This window comes from Argopecten irradians, chromosome 8 (genome assembly GCF_041381155.1).
Source record: "Argopecten irradians isolate NY chromosome 8, Ai_NY, whole genome shotgun sequence".
NCBI classification, from domain to species: Eukaryota; Metazoa; Mollusca; class Bivalvia; order Pectinida; family Pectinidae; genus Argopecten; species Argopecten irradians.
This window is the reverse complement of record NC_091141.1, coordinates 16,815,529-16,840,950: the sequence shown is the minus strand read 5'-3', so window position 1 is coordinate 16,840,950 and position 25,422 is coordinate 16,815,529. Positions and strand designations below refer to the sequence as shown.

The 25,422-nt window shown below is 35.8% G+C and overlaps 1 protein-coding gene and 1 long non-coding RNA gene across 2 annotated transcripts in view; one reads left to right on the top strand and one right to left on the bottom strand.

Moving 5' to 3' along the window:
• Positions 1-2,944: 2,944 nt before the first annotated feature.
• Positions 2,945-25,422, top strand: part of LOC138329515 (low-density lipoprotein receptor-related protein 4-like) — a 114,891-nt gene continuing 92,413 nt past the window's right edge. Inside the window, exon 1 of the mRNA XM_069276552.1 lies at positions 2,945-3,112. Within this exon, the coding sequence (XP_069132653.1) occupies positions 3,067-3,112 (46 nt within the window). The 5' untranslated portion in view covers positions 2,945-3,066. The remainder of the gene's footprint in view (positions 3,113-25,422) is intronic.
• LOC138329514 (uncharacterized) lies at positions 21,552-24,770 on the bottom strand. Its single transcript, XR_011209461.1, has 3 exons — positions 24,645-24,770; positions 23,849-23,991; positions 21,552-21,665 (listed from the first exon to the last, which is right to left on the bottom strand). It is a non-coding gene; the product is annotated as an uncharacterized lncRNA (long non-coding RNA).

Here is a 25,422-nt window from a genome sequence, read left to right as displayed (position 1 = left end):
CATTACAGGACCAAACTACCTGCTCATCAATATTGTCATACAGCCCGTCTAATGACAGTGGTATTTAATCCCGGGAATACAGAGGGTGTTTTCAATCCCGAATAAGGATAAATGTTAATTCACTGCTGGCATGGAATTCCAAGTCATTTCTTATCCAATCATGTACATGCATCGACATCCTCCTGTAACGGTTCATTGGAATCGGACTTGGCGCCTGTGTAGCCTACACCGCGCGGTACATGAGGTAATCGATATAGTATCCGGCAAGTGATCGGATGTCCCGTGTTCGAATTGGCCGTGCATTTTACAGCATCTGATGATTGTTTCAAATTAGATGAATACACGGGAAGAGGATACAAAAATCGAGGCAAAGACTTGAGGGCATATAATCGGGTTGATCAGCGGCAACGAGGTACAGCTCATTTTATTTCCGAACATCCAGCTAGTCTTCGAAGTGTCGGGTTAGAAGCCCGGTATGCCCTTGTACTACACTTATGTACTAGTGTCGTCTTTAAACTATAACGTACCGAAGTCGGGTCCGAACTAAGGGAGTGGTGCACCACAACTTTCCTTTCTTCCTCGTGACAAGAAACGCATATATTCATGATCACCAACTGGTACCGTGCACATTGTGCTTCTCGTGCTGTCAAGGGCACCTTAATATGATGCCAGATTTGGGATCCGTTCCCTACCTTCAAAGCCTCTCGTCGACAGTCTTCGTCCCAACTCGTCACACGTTCTTTCCCGCGACAAGAAACGCACATAGTCACCAACTGGTACCAGGAACTTTGTGCTTCCCATGCTGTTCGAGGGCACACTGAAGGATGTCAGATTTGAGATCTGTTCGCTACCACCAAATGTAACCAAATGCCGAGAAAGAACCTGAACCAACGGCACGCTGACCAGTCACCATTCCAAGCTGTACTCGACGTTAACTTCGGTCAAGAGCAGGCTGTGCTCGACGTTGTATCCACAAAGCTACAAAAGCTATCTGTAGGACATCCTTATGTGTGTACTTCCCGATTATACAGTTATTTTCTTTTACATTTTATATTAGCTTTCGGTCAGATTGGCGGGTCGCCTGCGAAAAGCTTTCCGCGTGAGTATTGTAGTTAGTTCTTTGCATGTCTAGGTCGCCATGGTCGAAATTAGCTACAGTGTGTACCTGCCTTACCTTACCAGATTTCGTCACTCTCTGATTATGGTACTGCTGTTCTACAATTTTGCATATAGGTCATACATTTTAAGAACATAGCAATAAAAGATGGTCAACAAGAATAGTTATGCTTGGGGAAAGTTCCTACTATCATCAAAGGTGAAAACAAGACTACCATTGAACTTTACCCTTGACAAAACACATGCCTATTGTAGTACTAGGATAGAGAACCTGTACGATACACACGAGATACTCTAAAGCTTCAGACTTTTCGTCAAATCCTTCTATGACTTAATCGGCTGGGTCTGACTATAGGATGTTCCTGGCAGGTCCTTTTAATTAGTGTTTACCTTGATAAAACAAAGGCGTTTCTGAATCTATAGATGGGTATGACAAGTGATCAAGATTGGCTGTGACCAGTCTGATGACCAATTCTGGGTTTTAGTATCCCCGATACTCCAGGGTTACTACTACTGACGTTATATCCACCCCTGGACTATTTCATAGTAAAACTGGGTGCGGTTCAGGAGAAAGAAAAACTGACCGATCACAGGTCTTCAGAGACTTCCTTTGAAGATCACAGGGAGAGCGACGCCCAACTTCAACGCAAAACAGTCAACCACACAATTCCTTTGGTGTGCATCAAAGGTACTATGAGATAGTCCGGGAGTGGATATAACGTCAATGATAGTAACCTCTGGAGTAACGAGGATGTTATAACATCTATGATAGTAACCCCTGGAGTATCGAGGATGGGGTATCAGTCAATGAGATTAAGGTCCTTGCTGTATATTATAGGCTCTTTCGTAACGATTGCTCTTTTAGGACGTATTGTCCTTTTTCGTTGTAAAGTCATGTCATCTCCATTGTAATGGACTGTTTTCCCTGGATCCTATGGTGACGGTACATTCTGTACGATTTCTAACCGTGAACAGTCGATCGTTTGCTCAATTACATTACAAGTACATATATGACCCATCGTTTTCTCAAATAATAGCCAAACCTTGATATTTCGATAGTCCTAGAAATGAGTTATTTTTTATCGAGACCATTCCTTCGCATACACAAATAATGTTTTCTGTGCTTTTGTAAAATTTACAATACCTGGAGCATATTTATTATATAATGGATTCACAGTAGGCCTACTATAGGTATATTTGTGCATAATAAAGTCTGCGATGTTCACATACAATTTACAAGTATTTTACGGTAAAAGAATGCCAAATGATGTTGTTGCTTCGATTTTCTTTTGCACTTTGAAACGAAAATGTTATACTGTAAGCATAGCATCGTAACTGTCTAAGCGAAACAACCTTTGTCCTCAGGGCTGTAAAAAACCGAGTCAATTACAAATCTCAACACAATATTCATTGCCATTATGTGGTTCTAAATACTTGAAACATATATCAAACCTATCTTCTTGCAATTATTGTCCATTGTCTTGGATTAAGTGACAGTAACCTGGAATAACAACTAACTATTATTGCAGACACATTGGCGATATTTTTTTTTTTGATAACTGGTGCGTCACTCTATGTATTTATACAGAGATTTTGAAATACTTATCTAAATTCTGATATAAATGAAGATAATTCATTTTAATTTTAATGTATATTAAAATCTAAATGGTAATATTAAGTAGTTTCATAAGAATCAAATTTGTCTAACAATGGGAAAGAAACCAGGACGTGATGTTTGCCTCTAACAATCACTGGCCGCCAGCAGGTATATCAGCCTACGCAGTATAGTTCGTTTCGTTTTGTGCCGGTACAGTTTGGATCTGTAATTTCAACGTAACCAATCTGATGTACAGTGCACTGATTACAAGCAGTGAAAAGTTGTAAACATTGGGAACGTACATGGATGTTTTTACTGTGAAATGAGAGCCTGTGTGTTTTTAAGATGCGAAAATGAAGATTTTGGTGGCAGTGGTATTACTATGCACCACTTTTAAAGGTAAGTGTCTCAAAGACTCTTGAGTTTCTCCGCATGCAGACTTTATTTTCAGAATACACACGATGGAAAGTATCAGAGAGTTCAATGCACGATAAGTTTTGAGGCCACCGATTTCTTGAATTAGACAAAGCCGCCGGTACCTACCAGACATATATGCCTTCATGAGTGTTATGACATCTAGATATATAACAGTAATAAGCAGTTGCTGACAAATTAATGAATTAATAATTTGCAAAATTAGAAAATGGTAATGCTTCATCTACAACAGTACAATACACAACTTTGGGTATTGCACATCTAGAGAGGTTATTCCATGTTGAGATGCTAATGCCAATATCTACATGAAATTGGTATTCAAAGGAAATTTGTGCTTTTTGATGAGGATAATTTTATTCGCAGTATAAGACAATATTTGATAATTAAAGAGTATATAAAAATAATCTTGGTAACTGAATGTTAATTTAAATTAATGCAATATTTACAGCATGCTAATTAAGAAGTTACTTAATAGATCAATATAACAAATTTGAATTAAAAAGTGTGTGATATTTTTTTTCCATTTCAACAAGCTTAATATTAACTATTATATAAAGGAAATTTATTTCAAATTAAAAAAATATATCATGCAAGAATAGTTATTGTACCATTATATAAGTATTTTAGATAGGAAAGAGACACAAATTCAATTAAGTGACAACTCTTTTTAAACACTTGGGTCACAGATTTGCTATTGTGCGACCTTATTATAAGAATTAATTCACTATCTTAGTTCAATTTTTAATTTCGATGTTACTAATTTTATTTCCTTCATGTCTGAATGTCATGTAATTGAAATGCTCTAAAACTAATCAATATTTGAGTATGTCGTTTGCAGTCATATAATTAAAAATTCAGATGTCATAATACCATATATATGAGTATTTTTCTGACATGCTTAAGTGTACTCAATAATATGTCACAATTCATATCCTAAGTATATTTTGGTAAACAGATTTAAGTTATAAGAGCTGTATAATCCCTGTGTGTATGCTCGGTGATGTCACTCATCCAAAAATGACACGCTCTATCAGTTTACTCAAGAGTATTGACCAATATGGAACTAGGCTTTGTGTTTATAAGGCTTAGTTATTACCGTGACTTACATGACACGAGTCAATATCCACCGAATCTCATGTGGAATCAATTTGAAGTACAGATACACGAGAGCCTTAATGTGTGATATGCATTTTACAACTTTACATTCAATGTCCCAGAGGTACATCATTATCAATGATATAATAGTGTTCAGTCTTCTGAAATGGTAATCAGAATAAAATGCAACAAATTCCAGCATAATATATATCTTAAATTAAACAATACTTTTTATAAGTGGATACCGTATTCGACCCAATAAGCGCCCAGGGCGCTTAAAAAAATGATAAGAATGAAAAGGTGCTAATAAGTCGAAATTAATGCAAATCTATACCGTTTTATGTAATTTTGGTCCTTATTTATGCATGGTCAATTGAAATTGAGGCCTCAAAAAGGGGGAGGGGCGCTTATAGGGACATGGGCGCTTATTGGGTCGAATACGGTAATTCATTTATTGTACATTGTATGAATAGAAACGACACAATACCAACATAATTGTATCATGATATTTTGATGGTTTGTAAATATGCTGTGCAATTTGATGTTTAAAATTTTAATTCTGCAATGCATCTGTACGCTATATAGCTCATTTGTTATAATAGTATAGAGTCATCCATTGAATTATATTCCTTTTTTCATGATGACTTTATTTGCTCAATATGCAAATAATTTTGATGCTACAAAACTAATAATTTAAATAAGAGGAAGTCATAGATTTACGTATGATAAAGGTGTATAGAGTTGAATAAGATCGCTTCTCTCGTATATAACAATAATGTCAAAATTTTATTGTACTTAATATGTGGAACAGATTCTTGTATAGATAGAGGGGAGAAGCTTCATGTATCATATTCAGATCTTTATAAAGTTTACCAGGGGTTCAACCAGTGCATCTGTATTGAAGCATACCAAAGTTGAAGCCATAGACCATGTGCTTTTCCTGGTCAGGATGACAAGAGTGTTTTGTTAATAGCTGGGCCGAATGCATGTGACCATGCAATGACCAGAATACATGTGGAGATGTATGGTACTTTATCAATAGTGTTTCTTGTAAATCAATGTTGGAAATTATAGAAATTGGTTTGTTGTCATGAAACAGACAAGACTTAGAAGCATATTGTCTATGATTTAATTACTAGTAAAATCGTGTGTGTAATAGCTGTGTTATTTGTGAGTTATTGTACTGTTTGATATATATTGTGAGTTATTGTACTGTTTGATATATCCCCCTGATACACAAGGATAGCTTAGCTTTATAATTGTTCATACATCATAGTCCCTTTAATAGGTATATATATATAGCTAATGTATCATATGTTTTCTGCAACCGTGTACTTCAACAGTTTTTGTTATTATTTCTCAAATGCTGCAAATTAATCTGTTTTATTACAAAAAAAGACACAAGGCATCAAAACAAATGGTCATTTATACAATATAAACTATCCTTATAAAAATAATTTATGTGAGGGTGCAAATAATTATTAATTATCTCATGCAATTTTCTGTTAGTTATATTTATATAGTATATATAATTATTAAGCAATGTGTTATCAGAGTTTTGATTTATTGAAATAGTTAAACTTTTCATTTGAAGAGCTGAATTGAAAAACATTAATTTTTTTTTTCTCTTTAAATTTGACTGATCATTAAGATCATTTAATGAATACTGGCAATGGTACATAGAAGTATATATGTTTTCTCTCTGGCAGTGTGTCACAAATCAAATTGAGGTTCTCGTGTCTCAATCATATCTATTTCAAACTACCTCTGTTTTTTTTTTGCTGACTCTCTCTGACTCAGGAAAAAACTGAATTTATTAGATATTACTTTCAGTAATTTGGAATGCTAGAATTTACTATATATTGAACCAAGCCTTTAAATTCACTGTTATAATTGTTGCCAGCCCATTTAGATCTACAGGTTGTACTTTTTAAATCTTATCTGATGAATGGTTGGTGCGTAGTGAACACTACCAGTTACACTCCCCCATTTAGATAATGAGGGGGGCATGCCACGATTCAAGTTACAACTTTCACCTTGTGGATGGCATTCTCAATTTGTTGTGGGGGACAAAATGTTGATAGCTTGTCAGTGTCAAATTTTTGTGTATCTGATTCCCTCGACCAGAGCAATCCTGATTAGGGGGAGTTGTCAGTTATGGCCGAGCTCAGTGATTAAAGATTTAGGGTAAGGCCTGCCTGTTGGGATCTTGACAGAATGTAAACTAAAGTATTGACCTTGGTTTAAATTGGTCATATTTCTTTTCCTCTTCTCATTGTCAACTTGAATACCCTGTGAATTTTGATAATGAATTCATGAATATATATATTGATATTTGTCAAAACAGAAATGCTGTGTAAACAGGAATACTGCCTTAACAGAAGTTTGTGCTATAGGTTGTTCCTTATCTATAACTGCATGTAGATGCAACACTTGTATTATACTTTCCTAGCGAATAACTTCTGAAAATATTTCTCGTCTAGAGCTATTGATAGACTAAAGAGTTTTACACAGATCAAATTTTATCAGAAACTCTGATCCCTTCAATAGATAAAGCACATACTGGTACACACATGCATGCTGTTGTACCCTCTGTTCAGTATTCCAAAATTAGCCAGCTTTAATTCAAAGACATTATTCTTGCCTCCTGTTGATTTCAAATTTAAACAATATGGGGGATATGTCAAGTTGTTGAATCTTTTTCAAAACATGCAAGTATGTGTACATCAAAAGTCGGTGGTTAGATAGAGGGGTTGATAGACAAGGAGCGCTGCAGGAATTTCATCTTGAGTGAAACATACATGTAAAAAACATAAAGATCATGCACCTGCTTGATTTCATTGTCTTCTGCTGGTGTTTCAGTTTCGATCACCTAAACACAAGTGTTAAAAATGAAGTGAAGAAAAAAATTTACAAAAAGGTTTCAGCAATGAAAGAAAACATGCTTGTACACATTAATTTATTTATAGTTCAACCTCGTTAATTGAAGATTCTATTTAAATCAAAGTTTTTAGTTGGTCATAACCAATATTTTCATTGTACTTTAAAAATAACCAGAATTACTTGTGTAACTCTAGTGTCCTTCTGCCTGCCAGTTTAAACAAAGTTTGACTTTATTGGTAATTGTCATATTTTATATTCTATTATTCTATAAAATGAACATAAATTGTATTGTTGTTATCAGAGAAACAGTTAGCTTCAATAACCAATGCAATGAATTAAGTGAAGACTAGCTCGTGTGAAGAATTACTGTTCTTTTCCACACAGCATTGCTCTTTACAAATTTTGTAAGAGCGACATGGTCACAAACACGTTCCTAGTGAGGTGTGTGTACTTTTTAGGCGCAGTAAATCAACAAAATTTAAACTGACACACTGGGGAAAATGTCCACCCATATTAAAAGATAAGATTCCTATGTAACCAAATTTATGTAATTAATTACTATCATTAAACATTATCACGGTAGATACAAGGTACAGTTATCGTATATGGTATATTATTAGCTGAGAACTGATTTAATGCACGATAGAGGCAATAAAACCTGTGTACAGTAATAATATGCATAAGAAATGATGAAAAATACATCAAAATTAACTCGTTACACTGGGTAAACATATGTAGATTGTAAGGACAGATTAACATTCTCACTAGTCAGTAGAGGGTTCTACCATCAGGGACATAACATCAATTGGATGCTTCTATCAAGGACAGGTTCTAACAGTCAGTAGAGGGTTCTACCATCAGGATAACATTATATTGGATGCTTCTATCAAGGACAGGTTCTCACTTGTCAGTAGAGGGTTATACCATCAGGGATATAACATTATATTGGATGTTCTATCAAGACAGGTTCTAACTAGTCAGTAGAGGGTTGATCTACCATCATCAGACAGGTCAATCAGTGAGGTTCTACCATCAGATATAACATTATATTGGATGCTTCTATCAAAGACAGGTTCCACTGTCAGTAGAGGGTTCTACCATCAGGGATATAACATTATATGATGCTTCTATCATAAACAGGTTCATCATTTCAGTCAATAGAGGGTTTACCATCAACCATTCTGACTGATCATGACATAGAGGATCTCACATATCAGACACAGTCATAGAGGTTCTACCATCAAACATCATATCTGACATGATCATAGAGGATCTACAACAAGACACGAGTCAATAGAGGATTCACCATCAAACATCATATCTGACATGATCATGACTCAATAGAGGATTCTACCATCAAACATCATATCAGACACGACTCAATAGAGGATTCTACCATCAAACTTCATATCTGACACAACTCAATAGAGGATTCTACCATCAAACATCATATCTGACATGACTCAATAGAGGATTCTACCATCAAACTTCATATATCTGACACATGACTCAATAGAGGATTCTACCATCAAACATCATATCTGACACGACTCAATAGAGGATTCTACCATCAAACATCATATCTGACACGACTCAATAGAGGATTCTACCATCAAACTTCATATCTGACACGACTCAATAGAGGATTCTACCATCAAACATCATATCTGACATGATCATATCAGACACGAGTCAATAGAGGATTCTACCATCAAACATCATATCAGACACGAGTCAATAGAGGATTCTACCATCAAACATCATATATCTGACATGATCATGACTCAATAGAGGATTCTACCATCAAACATCATATCAGACACGAGTCAATAGAGGATTCTACCATCAAACATCATATATCTGACATGATCATGACTCAATAGAGGATTCTACCATCAAACTTCATATCTGACACGACTCAATAGAGGATTCTACCATCAAACATCATATCTGACACGACTCAATAGAGGATTCTACCATCAAACATCATATCTGACACGACTCAATAGAGGATTCTACCATCAAACATCATATCTGACACGACTCAATAGAGGGTTCTACCACCAAACATCATATCTGACACGACTCAATAGAGGATTCTACCATCAAACTTCATATCTGACACGACTCAATAGAGGATTCTACCATCAAACATCATATCAGACACGACTCAGTTGAAGGTTTTTGGTAACCATCAAATATCCTATCGAACAATGAATTGTTGAAAAGAAGAATATAACCCCATCTTTCTATTAAGGAGAGATAATTGAGTATGAAATATATGTTCTACACATATATTTCTTGTTAAAATCTCCAGCGTAGTTGTGTTGGTTTTGTTATGAAATACAAAAGTACAAAAACTGGCAAGGATAAACACATGGTTATCAGAAGTGTTAATGCTTGAATGACCGTTGTACCAATAAAAGTTAGGAGCATCGAAACACTGATCAGTTACCCATGGTATACACAGGCTATAATACCCTATTACTGTCCATCAGGGCTCCAGGGGTACCATCTGTTACTGTAATACCATAGAGATTAGGCTACTTGTAGACTGGCCACCAGCTAAAACATTATGGGGTAAAAATTCCCAATGGATTCTAATATTAGGTTATCTCCCCTTGATGGAAACATTCTCTCTCAAAATCGGTGGGATGAATTATATTGCATTTCTATAATGTTGATATTTTAGTACTTTCAGTACTTTGATATTTACTGCTAGTGTTATTTAGTAATGTTCACAGTTTTTGAGAATGAGGAAAGTTATAGCAGTACCCACTATCCACAGAAGACAACTGACCTGAAAGTATCTGGCAACTTCTCTCTTGCTTTTGCAACCTAGAAATGGATGGCTATAGCTATAGTCTAGTGAGGACCTATCAGTACATTGTGACCAGTAAACTGGAACTAAACATTGGTTGACTGGTTAACTGTTGAATTCATCGGTGAAGCAGAAGTAAAACCACTCAAACAAACAAATAAACAAACCTGATTAGTGCTAATTATTCCAGGAGCTGTTGTACTATGCTGTGGGTGGGTGTGGGCAAGGCATGATTAGTGTTTAGTGTAGACTGGCCAGCCAAAACCCAGAGATTCTAATACTAGGTTATCTCCCCTAGTTTGAAAACTTAAATCAGACATATAACTATATTGAAGAGACAAAAACTATTTGTGATGATTTAATATTTTAGAGACTGGCGGCGAGTCTGTGTATTGCTATACAGAGCATAGCTGTCCTTGTTACGATATATATATCACTGAACAAATCTTCCTACATTATAATATGCTATTTAATCTTACTTACTGTTTGAATTATGATTAATTGGTTATACATACATTATCAAGTTTTAATTTCAAAATGTTTTGTCTGTTTAAAATGCAGATTTGCTGAGTCAGAAGGTCTCACTCAGACATCAAGGAATCTTAATGAAATAGATACATCACTTTCTTGATCATAGTAATCAGTGTTCACAGTCAATTGTGACACTAGTACTCATCTGCACTTTTCAATGAGGCGCTGTTGTGTCTGTATGCAAATTCACTATCATCCAATTAAACAAGAGTCTTGTCATGGCAAGAAGACGTAAACTTTATCTGTTTCTCACTTGTATTGATCCCTTGATATTTATTTTAGCCATACCATACTTGACACAACAAGCACATGTACAGTGCCCCTGTCCCCTTCACCCTTTATGAGGGTTCATTTTCACTTCCCTTGAATTAGATTTAGACTGAAACTATGAATGCTGTAGGTCTCTGTAATTTCTTTTACACACTGATAAATGGCTTAATTACTCTGTGGAATAATTTTGTGGAATATTAGTCCAAATATGGTCTTATTTTTAGCACCATGTGCACTTATTGGATCAAATACTGTAAGAAAAAAGTCCATTTGAAGTCACAAAAATGGTCAGAGCTTATAGAGTTATGTATTTATTTTCAATTTCGCAGGAAGCAGAATCTCATTGAAATAATTGATAAATTACATCTTTTTTGCTTCTTCTTACATAAGCAATGCATTTATGCCAGCTGTTATTATTATAATGTAAGAAATGTGTGTAAAACATATAAGTAACTGTGCCCTTGTCTCCATACGAAACCAGGAAAGGATGGGAAGGATGATACAAGATAGATAAGACTATCTTTAAACCCTTCTCCATTCCAAGGCAAATGCATATAAAAATGTAAATTGTGACAATAGTTCTGCAAGGTATTACGGTATATAATGCTATGTGCATTGTCTGCATTATGTCAGATACACTAAGTGTAGTTAGTACTATATATAACGGGATGTATCCTTTCTAATTTAACCCTCAGACCATATAATTCCCTTTAGAGTACAGTAACAATGTCCATTAAGGTTGATAAGGTTATTATCCAGAGGAGTTGCACCATGTAAAACTTTATATAAATTGAGTCTACATCACATCCTGACTCTATGCAGTTATTCCTATCTCATATGGGGCAGCGGTGGCCGAGTTTATGTCCTGACATATTGCCACAAGTCCTCCACCTTTGGTTTATAATTACGAGTTTGAATCATATGTGGAGCAGTTGCCATGTACTACCTGCTGGTCAGTGCTTTTTCTCTGGGTACTCTGGCTTTCCTCTACCATCTAAACCTGGCACGTCCTTAAATGACCCTGGATATTAAACTAATAAAAGATTTTAACCTATATATCTGAAGGTACATAAATCAAGAAGATATTGGCATATTCCTCAGACCTACAGGTATCCCTTCCTACATTATGTCGTTAAAAAAATAGTTATTAGCTAGGCCTATAGGTTTTATAACTATATGGAGTTAATCAACCATCTATCTGAATGGAATGGCTAATAAATTAAGCTCAAGAATTTTTCAAAGTTGCTTTCTGAATTTAAGCCTTTTCTACATTTGTCTGATCATACAAGTAATTCTGAAGAACATTGTAAGCTAACTTCATTACCAAAGTAGCTTGAGTTACATTTGTTCAATAAGTGACCAGTCGTTGTATGCTAGAAATGTGATAGTAAAAAGAAAGACTCCTGTTTTACAATCCAAGAACCCTTTTTTGCAACCCAAAAACATAAAGGAAACATTTCACTTAAAACCTGCTTGTTCACAAAAAAAGTTTTCCTAATGTTATAGTGAGCAAGATGGAAGCCATTAAATTATAACAAGAAGGGCATAAAATTATATGAAATATGGTTGATCTTCAGATCCCATTTCGCATTTAAACTATGTCTGCAATTCTGCCCCTATGAAGGCGAAATGAACTCACACTGGTCATTGATCTGGCCTAGTTTATGTTTGTATGAGGGGGGTATGAGGATGATGTATGTGACCTTGTGACTGCAGTGTACTAGGTGTAGTAGAAGGAATGCCAGACACAGAACATCTGGTCTGTACATCTGGTCCTGAGGATGTGATGTTACTTTTCATTATGTATCCCTGTCAGTTAAAAGAGTACTTCATATTGTATAGCTCTCTAACTATGTGTTTGAGGTGCAATTCCTAACACTCTCTGATTGTCCATGAGGGTCTTTAGTTTGGACAAATGGGGTTCTGCCTGATGGGTGAGGGGTCTAGGTTAACTTCATATACACCTTCACCTTCTGATTTCATTCATAAACCATGGCCAGAAGACTTTAGGATGGTATGGCATACCTTTATACATTAGCCCATGCTTTACATTTGATTGGGTTTCTAGTTTAAATGTGGAGGAGTATGGGACAAATGTGAAATTCTGAATATATAGGTTGATGTCTATTCTCCATCTCATAAAACTTGTATGTCCTAATTAAAATGACCCTACAATTCATTGTGACTTTGTCTATCGATATCTTCTAATTAAATGTGCTTGACTTGATTTTGATTCAAGATAAGATTTTTTATATTTTCAACTTCAGTTCACAAATGTGCACAACAAAAGTTCATTACAGAATTGCAATAATTCTGTACATATACATGCAGTGGTAGTATCAGCAAGTATAACCAATTAGTATAGTAAAGAAGTCTTCCCTTTCACTTTCTGATTCATTCATCAGCCAGCATGACCAAAGTACTATTGTAGCGTAACTGGTACTGTGTAGCGTAATTGGTACAGTATATTTTTCTGATCATTATTTTGTTTCTTGTAAACAAATCTTCGCCCTCACTTTCTGATTTCATTTAAACACAAAATGTGACTTAGATTTTTTTTACATTACATTCAAGCAAATTGTAAATAGGTTGCTTTTCAAACTAGAGTCCATTTGATGAAACCTGGGTAATCTATTGCCTGTCAGTTTATTTAAGTTAGCCTTGTGATGGCAAATTTAAATGGAGTCTTTTTTTTTTTTTTATTTCAGACCTCCGTTTCAAATTGGGCCTAATTCCTATACATTTGTACTGATTGTGCCAGAACTCAGGGTCTCTATGCTTTTACGATACGTTGTTACATTAGAGTGATTCAATTCTGATTAAAGTTGCAGGAGACATTTCACTGTAGATTTACAGGGAAATTATCTTGTTACGTTGAACAAATTTGTGTCCATGAAGCAAAATGACGACAAATTTTATGTAATTGTTGCTGATAAGGGTGAAAAATTAACTTAAAAGGGTCTGAAAGTATCCGTGAGGGCTGACAGAGATGATTTTGTTAACCTTCTGATAAGACCTCAAGGTGAATTTCTTAAGTGAATAGAGAAACTAAAGAAGAACAATTTAAATCCCTGTCATAGAATAATGGAACTGGCCATTCTTTGATCTGGATGGATTTAAAATGTCTTGAAGGGGGTGACAATTGTAAACTATTTGTAGAAAAATTCCACACCATTATTAAAAAATGCTATTTATTTTAATCTTGTTAGGGATATGACAGTAGGAGGTATACAATTACCTGGTAAATGAACCAATTAAGAGCTCTTGGATAAAATCTAAGTATTTTAATTGAAGTTTTATGGTAAACGTATAGGTAAGTCTGCACTTAATTGACACTGTATTTAGAATATTAAATTAACTTAATTATCTTAATTATGATATGGGATAAAGCCCTTTCTTATTCATGAAAATACTGCAAGAATGTGCAGTGAAAGGCACTTTATATGGTTTATATGTGAGACTTCCAGGTGAAGTTGTATCCTTGAGGGTATATAGCACTTTAAAATTTGTGGAACAGTCTCCTGAGAAAAACTAATTTATAACGACATTATCTTTTACTACAGTAAAATATTAACTAGTTTACCTACAGTTTGTATAAGATGACTTGAATCGATGGTTCAGTGAGGTATCACTATAAAGCCGACATTCTGGGACAAATATTTCTTCAGAAAATCAAAACCTGGAATCATCTCTTTTGATATTTGACATTGAGAGCATACAATTTGGACGATAAATACCAGTCTGACAATCGAGAAGAAAAAAATTACTTGTCCATCATGTGATCAAATTGCATGATAGAGTATGTTTTGTTTATAATTGAAGGAAACGTACATCTGTGTGAGAGAGCGATTGTTACAGGGTAATCCTAGCTACATTGTCAGGCATCTCAGCTGAGGTGGCATTCTTGGAATGATTCCATGCATACAAAACACGGGTAAACATTGATTCCTCTGGTGGAGTTCACCAAAAGTAGCAGACTGTAATGGTAAAGGCAGAGGATCCATACACCAACTGGTACAGCTGTACAAATTCTCATGTAACAATCTTCAGGGTTAAATCTGCAATTCAGATATAGACACATAAACATGTAAGAATTATAAAAAGAATGTACATTATGACAGGTGCATATGCTTCTCATCAAAAATGACTGATTTGTCTATCTAAATGATTTATGTGGACAGAAATTGAGGAATATTTTTTATTCTATTTTTATCAAAAGATATATCTATCAGGTAATTGCTTTATGTCATCATATATCTTTTTTATAAAAACAATCTGCTCAGAGAATTTAACCAATTCTTCTCACGGGGCCAAGGACACTGAGGTACTGAACGTTAGTCAGTTGTTTTTCTCCAGGTACTCCAGCTTCCATTCCGCTATAAACCTGGCACGTCGTTAAGTGACCCTGCCAAACCAAATTAACAAATTCTGTACCACCTCACAATTATAACTTTTCCTGAAATAGACAATCCCTCATGACAGAAATTAGATTTAGTAATATCAGATGGTGGAGCAAGGTTCAAAAATCTGATTTGACGTCCTTTGGATACAGTAAAAGTTTAGTGATTTCCCATGCGGCATTCATCAGAACATATATGCCACAAAAGTTAATTGTTATTTTATTTGACAACTTCTGGACACAGGCAATGAAATGTGACCATTCGTGTTAACACTCCTGAATAAGTATGTGGAATTTACAGCAAGTTTAGTAGAATGGAGGTAATTTAGAGTTCCTTGATAGTATTCAAAATCACAAAGTTATTTTTATAAGCTGTAATTATACTGCATATATTCTCCTTGCCATGGGAACTGGTCCATTGGCCTTGACATTCTAATCGGAAAATAACGACAGAATTTTATATGTTTCCTATCTCTCATTCAGTCCCGATTCTATATAAAACTTGCCAAGAGTATATTTACAAAAAAATAATGTCAATGTATAGTATAGTATGATATAGAAGTATATGTTTGGACCTTGGAATTTGTTGTGATGCCAATATCCAAAACATTTCTGTACAGCTGTATAGAGCTGTTAATGTCCAATTAATGCTGATATTTCTACCTTTCATTTTCAATATATTCTTTTAGAAGTCTTTTTGATACATGCCCCAATGAAAAGTTTACATTTCTTCTTTTGATTTTCAAGATGTTCTCTTAAATTCTTCTAAGTATGTCTCAAGCCATCAAAAGTAAAGACTGTTTGAAAGCTGTCTCCAAAGACATATAAAAACCGTGTAAAAGTTGAGCTCGATTTAACACAGGAGATGAAAACGGTGTAAAGTTTAGCTGGATTTATCACAGGACTTCTGTGAATCCCCATTGATATTTGTTTGTGTTTGTTAATGTTGTTTACTGTATCATATAGACCTGACCCACAATCATTACCCCCCAGGTAAGTCTATTGTACTTTTTGGTGACCTCACCTGCCCATCAACATTCCTTGCCATTCCTAACCTTATGTCATATTTTATTATATAAATGTCCTATATATTTGACAAAATGTTCCATCATCAGAAATGTGTGGTATATCTAGATTTGGATTGTCACTGATTGCTCATGTTGTGCTGACTGAACGTGAAGCAAAGATTTTTTGCCAACTGGATGGCAATATTTGATCTTTAAAATAATTGAATTTGATAACTTTCAATCAAACCGCATGTGACTTTGCATTTTGTATTGTGTATGTTACAACATAATTCCCAACATTGCATGGAAGCGTGCATTTGTGCGTGTGCAAGCACAAGTCGTGACTACATGCATACATATTACTGCCTGGTGATCAGTCAATGATTTCAAAAGTGCTTTATTGAATTCAAAACACATAAAAGGAGACATGCATGTGTACATACAGTTTAAGATTCCTTTACAAAAATCCTGTATCATACATAGAATATCTATATATTAATCGTCTACCACTCATGTGTTACACAGAACTATCAGCTAGCTTTCACACTGAAATATATAAATAGTACCTGCATGTCAAAGTATTCTGACACCTGTGCTATGAAATATTTGCACAGTAGATTAAATCATCAAATGTGGTTTTATCAGAAGATTGCATAGCTTACTATAAATACTATATCTCTGCTATCTTTCATATATCTGATAAAGTCTTTGATTGCATTTTGATATGTCCATCAAATGATTCAAATCTGTCACAATTTAGATGTAAGGTATTTGTACCAGGAATTTCTGGCAGGATTTAATTGATCATCTTAAAGCACTCAAATTTAAAACATGTGAATATATGTTATCTAAACCCTGATTATACCACAGGCTCTCAAAAATGTATTTGCTCATCATTATCATGCACCCACCTGTTTTACAGACAAATGACATTTTGTGTTGGAGGAACAGTCTTTATGAAATAAATATTAATCATTGATTGTTTTATAAATGCATCAAGCAGTAAAAAGCATTACACCTATGCATTTTACAGCACATTTTCTGGAGTTCTGGTCTCCTTTTTATAATCATTGCAAGAGAGTCGGCTTTATTTAATTTCATCTTGGATGCATAGCTACATCTCTAAATTTCAACACAATTTGACCTAGTGCATAAATTCCACTTGCCTAAAAAAGGCCACTGGGTGGTCTTCATTGTCAAGTTTGACTGTAATGTGACTAGCGATGTATTGCTATACACACATTTATCTTAAAGCACTGTTGGCGTGGGGGGCGTGTGCTTATGAAAAAAACTGTTATTACAGCATGACCTCTCAAATAATCTTACATATATCACCCGTACCACTATGGCCATATCATGAGCGTTATGTGGAAAGACAAGTTTTATTTCTTCACTATCGGCTCGTGTTTGTAGTCGTTCTAGCCCAAAAATGTTTGACTGTCCTTTCTCGTGCGGTGTGTTGTGATAGCTAAAAAAAACTTCACAAATTATCAACAACATCTTACACTTGTTAGATGACTTTTTAGTTATTGAACCTACTACACCACCAATGCTATACAGCAACTATGGAACGCTTTATGTCTGTTTTTCAAGAATCTTAATATTCCTATCGCGGCGCACAAGACAGTAGGTCCGTGCACGTCACTTGAATACCTTGGTGTCTACTTAGACTCCATCGTTCTTGTGAAAATCACGCCTTCCGTACGAAAAAATTCAACGTATCATCGAATTTGTTGATGATTTCAAACACAAGAAATCTTGTACTAAACGTGAAACTTTTTAAGTCTTTTAGGTCACATGAATTTTGCGTGTCGTCGTTGTATCAACCCCGCACGCCCACCTCCGCCCGGTCGAATCATTCGTTTCTCTCATCTCATTACTGCTTTCTACAACTGTGCGTGAATTACACTTCCGTGTGAAACTTAACATTGATATGTCGATCCGATTTACACATGTGGTCTCAATTTCTTCTCAAAGGATGGAATGGCGTATCCTTTCTTTCTGGACGATCATATCACTACAGCCGCCGATCTTCATCTGTATACAGACGCTACTCCGTGAGGCATTTGGTGGGATTTATGTAAATAAGTGGTTTTCAGGGTATTTTCCCGTGACCGAGCTAAAAGCAGGGGACACGTCTATGGGCCACTTTTCGAAACTTTACCCTATTGTAATGGCATGTGTGTTATGGGGTCATCATGGGGTCAAAAGCGCATTCTCTTTCATTGTGATAATGAGGCTACTGTAGAAATTATCACCAAAGGGAGGTCTAAAGTGTGTAGCATCATGAGACTTGTTCGTAAACTTACTTTCCATGCTGCTTTACATAACTTTGTGCTTCATGCTGTTCATATACCTGGTAAAAGTAATAATATCGCGGATGCTATCTCTCGCTTCCAGATGTCCAGATTCCGGAGGCTGGCTCCACAGGCAGATATACTTCCGGTTCCATGTCTACCAGCTACGTCCCTGATGATGAACTAATCGGTGCAGTGGATTGTCTGTGGGAGGCTGCTCTAAGTGACAAGACTCAGGCTACGTATAAGTCTGGTTTAAACTGTTTTTTAACATTCGTGTTGATGCGAGGTATTCAGTGTGCCTCGAATTCCCTACCTGATATCAACGAAGATCTCCTTATCTTATTCGTGACTCACTGTCATCAGGCCTTGCAGTTAAAGTTTGACACTATTAAAGCTTATCTTGCAGGCATTCGGTATCACTATATCAAGAACAATCTCGGTGATCCACTTGGTAATACGCTTAGATTACATTACATTTTGCGAGGGATCAAGAAAACACAGGCTACTGTAACTATTAAGAGACTACCTATCACTTTTAAACTGCTGCAGCACATGTGTTTTACCCTTACCAGTCCTCTAGGAGTCTTTACTCCCATGTTAGATTTAATGTTAAGTTCTATTTTTCTTACCGCTTTTTACGGTTTTCTGCGATGTGGAGAGTTCACCTGTAGACAGACTAGCGATTCACATTTTATACGTTTGTGTGACATTAATGTGTTCAAAGATTTGTCTCAATTTACGTTGTTTTTACGTATATCTAAAACAGATCCATTTGGTAAGGGTGTGTATATAAACATTTTTGCGAACAACTTGCTATACCCTGTGAGAACTATGGTTCAATATTTAGAAATGCGTCGCTCTCAAGGGGCTACTTCTATGTCCCCCTTATTTGTTAATGATTTTGTTTCTTACAAACCTTTGATGCGTCACACTTTTATTGGTTTTCTTAAAGACCTCTTGTCTCGCATAGGTTTGAATAATCTAGACTACAATGGTCATTCTTTCAGGATTGGAGCGGCGACTTCAGCAGCGGCTGCTGGTGTTCAAGACCATGTGATTCAAACTTTGGGTCGATGGTCTTCTGACTGTTTTACTAGATATATACATACTGATCCTAAAACCATTCATACGGCACAATTAGACATGTCCGTTTAAATTTATCTATATATATATCTTGCTATATCTTTTTATATTGGGGGCACTCACTCGCAATAATCTTACTCATTCCTTTTTGGCTTTAAATTCTCGGGGAATTTTCCCCCAATAGAATTTTTATTCTCTTATATATACTTTTTTATATGATTTATACTGAAAAAACAAATTTTAGTTTGTTTTGTATATATATGTAGCTTTATAAGAGGTTAAACTTCTCCTGCACAAGTCAAAGCGCTTCTCATGAGTGACTGTCATTTTAACTCAGAGTCAAGGGCTTTCTTTAGCTGCTTTTGGGAGTCAAGTTTGTCCTGGTCAAACTTCTTCATGTTGAGTCAAGTCGCTTCTCATGATTCGCTTCGATTCAGAGTCAAGGGTCTTCTCAGCAACTTACAGAAGTCAAGTTTGCTCCAAAAATTTAGCCACCAGCTACTAAATTCTTAAGGCTTGTCTGCTTCTCTTTCCTACTGAGTCAAGCGGTTCTTGTATGTCGTTCTGCTTCTCTTTTCCTACAGAGTCAAGCAGTTTTGTGTATATTGTTAGTTGTGAGTGAGTAGCCCCTGTTACGCCAAAGATTTGTTTTATGGTTTCTGATAACCATTCAATCCATCAATAAACAGTCAACATCCTTTCCTGTTTTGAGTTATGTATAAAATGATAATTTAATGTGTAAGATTAAATTTTGGTTTATACATAACGTTTGTTTAGCTCTGTCATCTACAATATATAATCTTTTAAGTATGTGTGCATGTATCTATGCGTGTATTTCGTTTTATATTTAGTTTTTGTACGTTCGGTATGAAGAGCGATCAGGTCTTTGTTTTGATTTATTTATATGCTAATGAGTCTAGAGTATTTATGTTGACCAATCAGCATTAGGCTCTAGAGGGGGATGTGAGTATTGGATGACGTCATTCAGATTTTTGCCTCCAGCTCTTGTGGTCAGTCTGATCTATCGTCGTACCCACCCTCCGTCCCCAGCTACACCTGTTGTTTTTATTTGTACTAGTTTATTATTTTGTTTGTTTTAGTTTGATCTGTATATATGTTGCTTTAATATAGTGTTAATTGCTATTATTGTTTTCTTTTCAGTTTAATTGGGCTACTCACTTACTGATTAGGTATACTCATCACTAGGCTTAAGGCTTTAAATTCTCGGGGAATTTTCCCCCAATAGAATTTTTATTCTCTTATATATACTTTTTTATATGATTTATACTGAAAAAACAAATTTTAGTTTGTTTTGTATATATATGTAGCTTTATAAGAGGTTAAACTTCTCCTGCACAAGTCAAAGCGCTTCTCATGAGTGACTGTCATTTTAACTCAGAGTCAAGGGCTTTCTTTAGCTGCTTTTGGGAGTCAAGTTTGTCCTGGTCAAACTTCTTCATGTTGAGTCAAGTCGCTTCTCATGATTCGCTTCGATTCAGAGTCAAGGGTCTTCTCAGCAACTTACAGAAGTCAAGTTTGCTCCAAAAATTTAGCCACCAGCTACTAAATTCTTAAGGCTTGTCTGCTTCTCTTTCCTACTGAGTCAAGCGGTTCTTGTATGTCGTTCTGCTTCTCTTTTCCTACAGAGTCAAGCAGTTTTGTGTATATTGTTAGTTGTGAGTGAGTAGCCCCTGTTACGCCAAAGATTTGTTTTATGGTTTCTGATAACCATTCAATCCATCAATAAACAGTCAACATCCTTTCCTGTTTTGAGTTATGTATAAACTGTATATAAGAGTTAGGTAAAGTTAATTGGATAAGGCTTACATTTATTTAATTACTACACAGAACCATGACAATCACTTAACAGCCTAACTGTACATCTACAGGCAGGGTACAATTAACCTTTTCTGATCTAAAGTTTGGACATAAATTCAAATGTAAGCAGACATTCATTTTGCCCAAAGGACAGTCAGTAAGTGCTCTGAATGTGTGGGGTATGAGAATCTGTCTTACCGTCAACATAGCCGAGGCCGTCCTTTTCCTTCAGAAACTCTTCCTTGTTCTGTCCTCGTAAGTCAGATCTATAAATAGCACTTGGTCCCTCCCTATTACTCCAGTACACGATCTGCAAATTAAGGGAAAAAAACCACCTCTATTAAGTATCAATGGCGATTAAAGAGCGCTGATGGAAGGTCTCCGTTTTTTTAATTGTTCATTGCTAAAAGTGAAGCAATCACATCTGTTTTTTATCTATCATTTTATAGTTATATCCACATATTTACATCCACTTGTCACTATATGAACTAATCAAGTCAATGTGATGTCTGTAGTGATATAATTAACATCCAAAACATGACCATTACCATGCCATCAACGTCAACTGATCACTGTCAAAATCACTATTCCATCTTAAGTAATAACTCGTTGTTGACAATAAGAGCCCCCCCCCCCCCCCCCCTCTCTAAATGAGTAAATATTAGCAATACACTATCAATGGTAAATAATATAGATGCCAGAATTTGGAAGACAATCAATTCATAATATGTGTGCCAGTTACCTGGTGAGTTAAAGCTTCAATACTCTATATGTCATCTGATGAGGACCCAGAGAACTACTTAAAAGGTCAGTCCTTTTTCTTACCAGGATTTACTCAATTATAATGTATTTGAAAATAGATTAAACGTCGCAACAAAAAATTCAGAATAAAACTTTGTAACTGTGCCTTCATACAATAGTTTTACCTTTAATGCTTCAAATAGCAATGCCATTAAATTTCCCACCACAAATCAACACTATATCAATAGGGGATCCAATTTTATAGAGGATACGGGTCACCAAGGAAACTACCAGCATCACTGTAGGTCTACATTAGCAGGGAAAAAAGGCAATTTCTATGGTTGCCATAGCAACATTAACACATTTAAGATTACTAAAGTACTAATAACAAAAGTATGTCTGTTTCATTGTTTAAATTCCCAGTAAAATTTGTAATGGACTGTCTGTGATTATATCAATTCATGTTTACAAATGGTGTATTATATGATAGCTATGATGGCGCTTCATTATTGACAAAAACTCCTGGTAACACGAAATGAATTATAGAATTTGGTTTGTACTTCCTGGTCTGGGCATTATAATGCTATACTGATCAAGAATTTGATGTTTTTAAAAAACATCTATGGTGCAACCTTGGCAACATTAAGAAAGAGTTAATAATTCTAAGAATGTAATATTAGAGCTTTAATGTCAAAAATATTTACATGTTACTGCAGTAAAACCTGCCTTAGTGACCACCTCTGTATAAAGACCACCTGGCTATAAGGCCACTTTTTCTCTGTCCCCTGGGTGGTCTTTGTAGACAGTTTTAAATGTATTATCATACATTTTTTGCAACACATGTAAATAGAAGTGTAACTATTATTTATCCTTTTTGACTTTACTCTGGCCCCGGACATGTATACACACGTATATTCTACCCGAGGGTCACAAAATGTAGTAAACCCCTAGGTTTGCCGAGGGTTTTGCAACATTTTGTGATCCCGAGGGTAGAATATCCCTATCCTTCATATCCACTTATGAAAGAGTATTTTTCTTTCATACCTCGACATTTTATTGCAATTTTACAACTATAATATCCCGCCATTTTGAAATAAACTCGAAGAAATCCACGGCTGAAAGTCAATTTTTCATACATGAAAATTTACGTGATATTTTCAACAAAAATTTCGTTGTTTGCATCTTTTATTGTAAAACCAGTTAAGTTTGTGAAAAAAAATGTTAAATTTTTACTGAGGAAATAGAAATTTTGTTGATGCCGTGACGTCACGAGGCTTTATTGCATGGGTAGCCATGCAATACAGCCTCAGGCGGCATGAGTGTATTGCCCTAGACCAGCCAGTATTACACCCGTAGGTATGAAAGAAAACAGAGTTCGGACTGTGACTCTGGCCCCAAACATGTATACACACCTGTTGTAGAGGGTCATATGTAACAGAGTTTGGACCGTGACTCTGGCTCCAAACATGTATACACACCTGTTGTAGAGGGTCATATGGGGTCATATGTGACGGAGTTCGGACTGTGACTCTGGCCCCAAACATGTATACACACCTGTTGTAGAGGGTCGTATGTCACAGAGTTTGGACCGTGACTCTGGCCCCAAACATGTATACACACCTGTTGTAGAGGGTCATATGTAACAGAGTTTGGACCGTGACTCTGGCCCCAAACATGTATACACACCTGTTGTAGAGGGTCATATGTAACAGAGTTTGGACCGTGACTCTGGCCCCAAACATGTATACACACCTGTTGTAGAGGGTCATATGTAACAGAGTTAGGACTGTGACTCTGGCCCAGAATGTTCGTCTGTGGAATGTCGGAGATGGCTGGGTTAATAAATCCTATGTCCCCCAAAGCTTGGAATGTATACAACAACAATTCATCTGGTTCTGGAAATAAAAGTGAAGTTCTTTTTTTAACACAAACTCAAACTGTTTCCATGTGCCAAAAGAATGGCCAAGAGGCCAAGAATTATTGAACAGAAACAGCCAAAAATGCTGTTTTTCGTTATTCAAAGGGCCATAACTCAGCCAAATAGGGTATAATCAAAGTCCCGTTGGAATTTGACCAAAACCCAGAGACATTAAACCATGTTACCAAGTTTCGAGAAAATTCAGAATATTTGCGAGAGGTTTTGAACTGAAACAGACAAAATAGTGTTTTTCGTTAATTAAAGGGACATAACTCCCAACAAATAGGGTCCGATGAAAGTGACAAGCGAACTCATATGAGCACTTGCCACATCAAACCATGTGACCAAATTACAAAAACATCACTTAAGATTTGTGGCAGTTATTGCATGGAAACCAAGCACTACAGATGGATGGACAGACAGACGGACAAACACAAGTTAACATCCCCCTTCTTGGTGAGAGCGGGGGATGATAAAAAGTATACCAAAAGTTTTATGATTATTACATACAATACTCAAAACTTAAAATTCTCAATATTAATATATAATGCTTTCCTATGGAAAATTTTAAATTATAAGGGATTCCTTGAATTTAAGTAATGTTCATGAAACTGTGCCCTGAACACCTACCAGAGCATGAAGCTTTGTCCAAATCGAGGGCGAGTCCAGAGAAGGATGGACAGCTACAGTCGTAGGCGGTGCCCCATCCTGATGGTAGACAGAGGTGGGAACACCCGCCTCGATCTCTGTGACCACAGGGTGGTGGTTATCTACAACACATTGGCAAAACCTTATTACTGTCTACAGTTACAATTATACTGTTACTCAATGTCTCAGATGTGAAGGGTACTCCCTGCAAAGAAGGAGAATGAGACACACCAAGTCTATAAAAATAGTTCTGTAGTCGCCGAGAGCGCTTAAATAATTGTAATAATGGGGGAGCATATTAATGAAACAAAATGTGGTAGGATCCTAATATACAATGTTGATATAATAAAAGTCCAAGTTGTCGGGGAAACATTTCTTATGTAAAAGACCAAAGGGCCAGTTGTAAGGGGAGACAATTCTAGTAAGCAGTTAAAAATCAGATATTCTGAATAGCATACAATATGCAGCTGAGCCGTAAAATAGTCTGAAGTGATACCCCTCCTTTGATGTGGAAATACAAACAATAACTGAGAAAAACTTGATCAAGCCCACTCACAGGGACCTGGCACGATTTTTTTAAACTAACAGTATACATATATATATATTATAGTATCAAGGGTATGAACTCGGCGATCGAGAAAAACGGACCTATTTTTTTAAAACCGTGATTATTTTAATAAATGGGTTATATACAACATTGACGGATATCTTGCCTTAAAGAGAAATAATTTATCTTTCCATTGAGTGCTTGATGAACAAC